The 9,445-nt window shown below is 35.1% G+C and overlaps 1 protein-coding gene across 1 annotated transcript; it reads right to left on the bottom strand.

The window, feature by feature from the left end:
• Positions 1–4,277: 4,277 nt before the first annotated feature.
• Positions 4,278–6,556, bottom strand: LOC115981646 (myosin-3-like). The gene has a single exon (XM_031103932.1). The coding sequence runs from the start codon at positions 6,440–6,442 to the stop codon at positions 4,535–4,537; it is 1,908 nt and encodes a 635-aa protein (XP_030959792.1). The 5' UTR covers positions 6,443–6,556; the 3' UTR covers positions 4,278–4,534.
• Positions 6,557–9,445: the final 2,889 nt, after the last annotated feature.

The following is a 9,445-nucleotide window of genomic DNA, read 5'->3' as shown; positions in this document are numbered from 1 at the left end:
ATATAGTTTTGTAATATGTTAAACGAGAAGAGGCAATTGAGCCACATCATATGGTAATGACTAATTAATTTGAGCCTTTATAAGTTAGGATAATGCCATAACAAAAATTGGATGAAACATAAATGTGACAGTTGAATTGACAACATAGCTGTATTCCTCTTTTCTTTATTAGTAAGGAAAATGAGGACATATTTTTGAATTCATTGCATGGTAAGGAAAAATGCTTATATAGTCTTAGCATATAGCGTAATGGTGTTACAATTTTTTTACATTTATAATAAATTTTACTATAAATTTAATAAGTAAACTCTACTATTATTATGCGAAAAGAAAACACTATTTACCATGCTATACATATCTGAAAATTAGTCGGTGAAGAACAATGAATTTACAATTATATAGGATATCTTTTTTTTTTTGATGGGATATCTTTAGATAGCTGTCGGTACTCTGTCAGTAACTCAGTACTACAATTTGACAATTTGTATGCATATTCAGACCTTTTTTTCCTTCTTCTTTTTTATGCAATAAATATTTTTACCATTAATGGTCATTGCAGAAAGTAAAAGCTATCATCTTGGCACCATATAGTCTATAGTCTATACTCTATATGCCTATTACGTCTGTTCCAAGATAACCAAGATGTGATGGTGGAAATCCCAGATTAAAAATATTTATTTTTTAAAAGAAAACTTGAAATAACCACCCAAATCACTTTTACAAAATGGTCAAGTATATTTATTATACATTGTATTTTATATAAATAATATTTTTATATTATTTTTTAATATTATTTTATCTCTATCGTTTCTTTTTTTTAATCTTCCTCTTCTTTCTTCTTCTCTCTCTCATGGTCAAATTAACACTCTATCACAAGCACTACAACCATCAAAACCCACAAACACCACCGATCTCCATTGACTCACAAGCGAGCAGGTATATGGTGTACCAGGCATATATGTCGGGTCACTCACAAACTAGCGGGTCCCACACATTGTGGGCCCCGCCTATGTGTGAGAGACCCAGCATATATACCAAGTACAACATATAATTTTTACCCACAAGCACCTATCTACACTGCCAGCATCGATCCACACGCAGCAGCGACGATGGCAACGATGAAGAAATCGCCTCTCAAATCCACGATTCACAATCACCGATCAATGATCCACAAGCAACGATCCACAATCAAAGCACCACAAGCACCATTCCAGTAGGCCCACGGCCACAAGTTCACAAAAATGCTTTCTATCTTTATCTCTGTTGGTGTGTCCGTACGTGGGTGTGGGTGTGTTTGAATTTTGATTGATTTTGTGGTGTGTCCAAGTTGTGGTGGTGGTGGTGGTTGGCGGTGCTAGGTTGCAGTGGTGGTATTTGGTGGTGTTGAGTTGCGATGATGTGGGTGGTGGTGTTGGGTCTATGTGGTTGGTGGTGGGGGTTATCAGTTGTAGAGATTTTGAGAGAGAGAGAGAGAGAGAGAGAGAAGAGTTACTATAACACTTGTGTATTTATGTACAATTTTACACATATTGATGTGAGTATTTTTTTGATCAAAATATGTAAAATGAACCTTTTTTTGTATTTTCCAAGATTTTGCTGGTTGCTCTAAAAGATCCATTGGATTCTTGTGGATTTCCCCCCCCCCCCCCCCCCCTCCCCCCCCCTCCCCCCATATGTTAAAATACTTATGCAGCCTGCATTTCTCAAAGTGAAAACATAATTATGATTTCAGCATCAATCAGAAGACAAAATCTTTTCAGATTAGACAAGATTACACGCACAAAATAGCATCATTAATCCATAAGTAGATTAGTTCAATTTAAAAACTTGCCTACACATTAAAAGAAAAGAAAAAAACGAAAAGAAAAGATGGGATGACTGAAACCAGTTAAAAGAAAAGAAAAAAAAGAAGAGATTGAACCAGTTACTCAGTTTGCAACAATAGCAACAAATGCTGTAATAGAGGTATAATGGTATTGCCAAAATTTATTGTTCACAAACTGCTCTGCTTATGTGTCTCAGCTACAATGGGTAATTATACAATGGAACGAATGACTTAAGAACGATGGTTAAGATGCATTATGCTTAATTAAATAATATTTTTATACAATTTTCAAAAAATAAAGTCAAACTCTATATATATATCCAAAAAATACACACAATGAATTTGTTCTTGTAAGTCAATAAATCCTATGTTATGTAGCAAGCTATTACTTGTAAAAAAAAAAGTAACTTCAATAATAGGCCCAAATTAAAACCAAGAATAGAATTAACTTGTGCCCTTAAAAACTCATTAACAAGATCCTATAGAATACACCGAAAGTACAATAAATGAATACCACAATAAATGCATATGCATATTTGAATTTCATTATTAAATTTATAAGAAGACCCACTATTCATGTAAGATACACATTTTTTTATTATTATAAAGTTTTAACTTCTGACGTCCGCTCTTAATAATTGTGCTATTTATCATCAGACTAAGATATTAATTAGTTTTTTATGTAAGCAGTGAGCTAACCGAAACCCACAACATGTGCATTTTTATGGGACTTTCGGGAGCATTTTATAATTTTCCCACCACAATAATCTACCACTTATTAGCTCAAGTCTTTTGCCTTCATCTTCTCATTATTTATTTTATGTTTATTGGTAAGTTAATAAGTTACACAAGCTTAGCAAGCTTACAACTTCACCCTCTTTCTCTTACACATCAAACAACAGTCAAGCTCTAAACCTGCCAAATAACACCCACTGGAAATGCACTAAAAACAACACAAGCAGATATGTACAAGATCAGCAGCAGCAAACTCAGATGAGAAAAAAAAGAAAAGAAAAAAGAATATAAGCCTTTGTAATAAAAGAAGGCTAAAAATTCAAATTAAACCTGCAAGTTTAAGTGAATTGTCATTTTCGTCCAAGTTTAATTTTTGCTATTTAGTCCTTACAAAGAACATATCTATCAAATTGGTTGATCTGTCCATCTAAAAGATTGCTATTAAGTCCAATAAAACGACATCGTATCTCTTATGTGAATAGTATCAATTTTATAAATGGCAATGGATAGAATGCAAACTTGAATGTTAAAGTTTAAGAGCTAAAATGAAAATCCACCAAAAAGTTAAAAAGGGTGTAATTTGGATTTCCACCTAAAAAGAACTTTAATTAGAGGTTCCAACTATATTCCATATGACTAAAGTCCATCTTTGATCTTCCGTAAATCAAGAAATACACCCCTCCAGTTCAATCAAATCATAAGACAAAATCCATATTGCAGCATTCATTAACATATATATAACAGTGAAAACAATTTTGACAGCATCCATCTTTATGGCAACGTATTATCAACACCTTTTTATTCCTGCACAACAAGAATTATCAACACCTTTTTATTCCTGCACAACAGTTACACTCTTGTGCTAAAAAACATGGTCCTCCAACGTCTGTCATTATTCTTCCCCCCAACCCCACAAAGAAAACACAGACAAGACATAGACTGTATGAAAAGATAATTGAAAGAATTCAAGAGAATCGCGACCAATTGTGTACCTGAAGTGCAAGCTGTCTGATACCTGAGACATCTGTATTCTCTAAAATACCATAGTTTTGTGTCACACATCATAGTTTGCATGGCTGTAGCCATAAAAGCATATATATCAATACTAGATAAAAAGATGAAGATTTTTCACCAAATTTTAAGTAATTTTTTTTGGGTGAATGAGAAAGTTATTATTAATGGAAAGCTCCAAGAGCACAGACACATGCAACAAAAGCAACCGCAACACCAACAACTGCACCAAGGGTACAAAACACTCCTAACAGAACAAAATTTTAAGTTTCATTATAACAATCCTAGATTTTCTTATTGGATATGTATTATAACAATCCCAACTAATTGTATACCAGGACAATTTCTCTATATGCCTAACCTAGAATCTCTTTACTTTCATTGCTAACCAATAAAAGTAATTGCATCATACGTATATTGTAAATAACACCACTTACTGACCCAAAAAAAGGCATCAAGAAGGATATCTAACCAATTGTAACATTAAAAATTTGAAACTTGAATAATCCAACTCAAAGAACTGACCAGTAGCTTAAGATAATGTAGCCTCCTCTTTTATAATCATGCATATAATGGCATATTACATTTGAACAGACCAAATTTCTAGCATGCGTTTTTCCGTTTTCTTGTTAATATTTCTCACACAGCCAAGGAGCAGGAGAGCAGTGAAGAATAATAGACAATATAACCTCAAAAGAAAGCATAATATGGAGAGCAGATGCTAACATTATAAGAAAGTAACATATAAACTGATAAGAGGTTGTTTCATATATCGAAAAAGCAGTAAACGATTTGCCAAGATAGTAATTTCTACTGCTTTAAGAGACACTTTATTATCATAAGTAGTCTGAAAGTACCCAAATGACATTAAGTTTTCTCGTCAACTGGACTTGATTAGTTGATCCAAGATACAAAAGCATCTTGTCCCAATAACAGAAGACCAAAACTTGAACCGTTTGGCATTCAGCGTCCTCTTGCAACATAAGCAACAGATGCTGCAGCAAAAATTGTAGTTGCAGAAGAAACCACAGTCCAGAAACTCTTCCTCTTATTTGCATTTGCCACAGAGTTCTGTAGAAACTCAACCTGTTTCTTCGTATCCTCCACGATCTTCTCCTTGTTTTTGAAAGCATTCCTAATGGCATCCAACTCTGCCGCATAGGGCTCAATTTCTTCCTCTAGCTTCTGCCCATTGATAATCACTTCTTCCTTACCATCTCTATCATCTCTTGAATCACACACCAATGCCGCAGTGCTCTTCACCATACTCAATGCCCGCTCTGAATTAATGCTTGCTGATTCCATTTTAGCCTTTAACTCATCGATTCTGCGTTGGGCCTCAACAAGGCTCTTGTGCACCAAATCCTTTTCCTTCACCAAATCTTCCACATGGCTTTCCACTGTTTTATTTCTCTCAATCAGATTCTCACGCTCATTTCTCACTCGCCCCAACTCCCCCACAGTACCTTCAATCCTCTGCTCCATCTCTGAAACCACTACCTCCATGTTTTTCACTTTCTTTTTCTCCTCATCTAAACCCATTTGCACCTGATCCCTCTCAAGCACAACTCGATCATAAGCATCCTTATAGTGACCAATTTCAGACACTAATTGTTTGTTTTTCTCTTCTTCATTTCTACAAGACTCCTGCAATGTAGAAATTACATCCCTGAGTTTACAAGCCTCCATATTCAGCACAACAATCTCACTCTCTCGGCTAAGCTTCACTTCCTCAATCTCACTCTTCTCTCGAATCAAATCCCCAATCCTTTGCTGCCTATCCTCTGATACCTTACTAGTGCTATCCAAAACCCTCTGAATAGAATCTCTCTCATCTTTCAACTTCTCAATATTTTGTTGCTTCTCCCTCTTCTCTTCCACCAACAAATCAATCTCCATCACCATCTCCTTTTCCTTATCCTTAGCCTCCTCAATCCTCTTCTCCAACTCCAAAACCTTAGCGCGCAAAACTTCCTCCTCCCTCTGCATTTGCATTATGAACTCATTCAATTCCCCAACCTCCTTCTCCAATTCACCAATCTTCACTTCCTTCACACTTCTCTGCCTCTCAACTTCACCCTTTTCCCTCTCAACAGCATCAATCTCCCTCCTCAATCCCTCAATCAACCTCGCCGACACCTCCAATTTCCTCTGAACTGATTCTTTCTCCCTCTTAACAACCTCAACCGCCTTTTCTATCTCCGCCTTCTCCACCATTAGTCCTTCACATTTTCCTTTCAGTTTCCCAACCTCTTCGTCAATCTTCCTCTCTTTTTTCTCCTTCTCAACCACTTTTCCTCTCAACCCATTTCTCTCCTCAACCAGACCATCAATCTCAGTCTTAAGCAAATCCCTCTCTCGGCACACTCGGCTCAACTTATCTCTCTCATTTTCAAGACTAGCCCTGACCTCATTGACCTCTTTCTTCAAAAACCCAATCTCAGCCTCTCTCTCACACTTCAATTTCTCAACCTCAGCCTTCTCTCTCACCAACCCATCAAACCCAACACCCATTTCACCCATCTGGGTCTCCCAAAAAGCACAAACCACAACCTTCTCCAACTCCAACCCAATACTCTCATCACTGGCCTGAGTCAACTCAGCCTCAAGCACATTCTTATCCATTACAGACCGAGTTAACTCGGATTCCAAAGCCTCCTTGGCCTGCTCCAAGGACTCAACCTGCTGTCTGCGCTCAAAGGTTTCTTTGAGGAGCAGCGAGTTGAGTGACTTCAAGCTCTGCACCTTTTCAGTAGTGGAGTCATCCTTGGGTTTGGGTTGGGATTGATTTTGGCTTTGGATTTGGTTTTGATTAGGTGGGGCTTCTTCTTGGGAGTCTTTGGGTTGATGGGTCACTTTCTTTTTGGCCATTTTCTGAGGCTGTGGTGAAAGGAAAATGGGATTGAAGATTTGAGGATTAGGGTTTTGCTAGGGCTTATATGGTGGAGACCTGAGATGTAAATATATATGTGGATTATTAGAGACAGTGATGTGTGTGTTTTTAGAGGAAGAGAGTGGTGTTGTGGGGAGTGGAGAACCTTTTTTTGAGAATTCAAATTTTTGGGGCCCACAGTGTGACTATTTTTTGGAATTTTAAGAGGTCTTTGGAAACTGAAAAGGGTGGGCGATTTTGTTGGTTGGGCTTTTTTTACTTATTTTTTTGAAAGGTTGGTTCGTTGGGCTTGTTGTGGGGCAATTTGATTTGTGTGGCTCTTTGTAGAGTAAGCAGATGGAGTGCTTTTTATTGGGTATCTACTGGGATAAGTTAATGTACCATTGCCTTAAGAAATAATTTTTTTTTTTAATTTTTATTAAAAAAAACTATTAAAAGCAATAGTTTTTATTTTTTATACTTTTTATGAGAGTGGTATTAAAATTTTTCTAAAATAGTCCATTAACAAAGGGAAATTATTGAATATTTTAAAAGTACCATAAATGCGTACTCTTTCATCTCACAATAATTGTGGATCCTACCAAGAATTTAAATAGTGAGACTCACAATTATGTGTGAGGGAGGAGTATGCATAATTGTGAGGGAGGAGTATGCATTTATGATATTTCGAGAGTATTCTATAATTACTCATTAACAAATGCGCAAAGACACCTGTTAACTGAACTTATTTATCTTTCTCAAAAAAAAAAAAAAAAAAAAAAAAAACTGGACTCATTTATGAATGGGCAAAACTTAGATACAGTATCTTAGGTACAGTACCTTAGGTACCCCTTTTAAAATTAAAACACCTGTCCACTTACTTAACAGTAACACTGCCGTTTTCTTTCCGTTTATTTCTTTTCCTTCTTTTATTTTTCCCCTGTTCCAGAAGACATTATGACTCTTGAACTCCCGCCAAACACTCTTTGCTCCTACCATTCTCTCTTTCCCTCTTTGTTCTTCTCTTACTCTCTTTCTTTCCTTCTCTCTCACTTAGATTAGATGAAATAGATGAATCAAGCTCTCTGAATTCTCTATCTCGCTCTGTTTTCGCAAATTGGTTGTCTGGCACTAAGAAAATTCGTTGGTATGTATTTGCTGAATCTCATTATAGGTTTTCGATTCTAGTTGCTGGGTTTGTGTTATTTTGAGGTTTTATAGAGTTTTTCTTTGTTGATTATGATCTGGGTATCAATTTTTGTTATTGGGTTTGTGTTATTATTGCTTTGGTTTGTTTTGATATGGGTTTTCGATTCTAGCTGCTAGGTTTGTGTTATTTTGAGGTTTGGTAGAGTTTTCCTTTTGCTATTTCTGATGAAGGTTTCAATTTTGGTTAATGGGTCTGTCTTAGTATTGCTTTGGTTAATTTTAATTTGGGGTTTCAATTCTAGTTTCTTGGTTTGTGTTATTTTGAGGTTTGAAAGAGTTTTCCAATGGCTGAGTTCACCTTGATGAAGCTGAGTTCTAATTTTTTTTTTCAATGTATGATGTTGTCTTTGGTGTCTGATTGATAGTTCAAATCAGAAATTGAAATTGGAAAGGCAAAAGATTCTTAGAACAGCAACCATACACTAATCTTAGAGAATTAAATACAAATATCTTGATTTGCATATTTTGGAAGTTGCTGGGTTGATATTAGCAAAACATTGCAAAACATAAACATTGCTGGATTGATATACTATTGATTCTTTCTTCATGCATATACATTGCAAAACATTTTTTTTTTTAAACTTCTTTCAACAATTCCATTATATATTGTAGTAATTTTTTATATTTTTAGTGAACTTAGTTCATCAAAAGCAATAAATTATGTTTGTTAATTTACAGGTTATGGAGAAAGATGGGAAGAGCAACCTTGAAGAAGTTGTGTCTATTGATTCAGAGGAAGATACAACTCCAAAAATTGGAGAAAATGCAGACACTAAAGAAGTGACATTACTTTGTTAAGAAGTTTAGTGTGGCTTTAGTGTGGCTTTAGATGAATCAATAATTTTTTGGCAAGAGCAAGGAGTTTAGTGTGGTAGATCACTGTGTTTTGTAGCATGGACAAGGAGTTTTCTTGGCAGACCACTGTGTTCTTTAGCATGTGATCAATAATTTGTTTACTAATTGCTATAAGTGACATTACTTTGTTTTGTTGTCGCGTATCAGTTTATTTACCAATGCGTGTTTTGGGTACTTTTATTGTTATAACTTATCAAGTGTAACTTCTTTAATATTGGATACTTTTTATGGTCCAAATTCACTATTGGCCTTTTGATTAATTGAACTATTTTTGTCTTTATTTATTACAATCATCTCAAACTTGAACTGTTTTTGCCCACACTTCAAGCACTACCATATTTTTCTTTATACACATTGTCGGGTCCTGCTGCAGCATGCAGTGGGATACTACTATTTTTTCCCTCTGCATTGGTTTCTCTGCATTGGGTAGCTGCTGGGTTTCTGCACTGGATAGCTGCTGCCTGTAGTGTGTGGGCTACTGTTTTGCTCAATTCAATTTAGTCTGGAACAAGGGAAAAATAAAAGAAGAAAAAGAAATAAACGGAAAGAAAACGGCAGTGTTGCTGTTAAGTAAGTGGACAGGTGTTTTAATTTTAAAAGGGGTACCTAAGGTACTGTACCTAAGATACTGTATCTAAGTTTTGCCCTTTGTGAATTAGGGTCATCTTCTGTCTTTATTAATAAACCATCTTAGAAAAGTTTTAACATCATTTTTATGAGAAATATAAAAAGTCTTTTTTCTTTTCCAATAATTTTTTAAAAAAAATATATCATATACCACAATCTTTAAGGTATTAATTAACATTTCCTTTATATTATATGCGTGATAAAAAATTAATAGTTACTTTTTTTTTTCAAAAAATTAATTATGTTAAATTAAAAAAAATGAAACAAAAACCAAAAACCAAAAAGTTAAAAAATTTTTGGCCAAAAATAAA

The sequence above is a fragment of the Quercus lobata genome, chromosome 3, assembly GCF_001633185.2.
Source record: "Quercus lobata isolate SW786 chromosome 3, ValleyOak3.0 Primary Assembly, whole genome shotgun sequence".
Classification (NCBI taxonomy): Eukaryota; Viridiplantae; Streptophyta; class Magnoliopsida; order Fagales; family Fagaceae; genus Quercus; species Quercus lobata.
The sequence above is the reverse complement of the archived record's forward strand: the minus strand, read 5'-3'. Positions and strand labels throughout refer to the sequence as shown.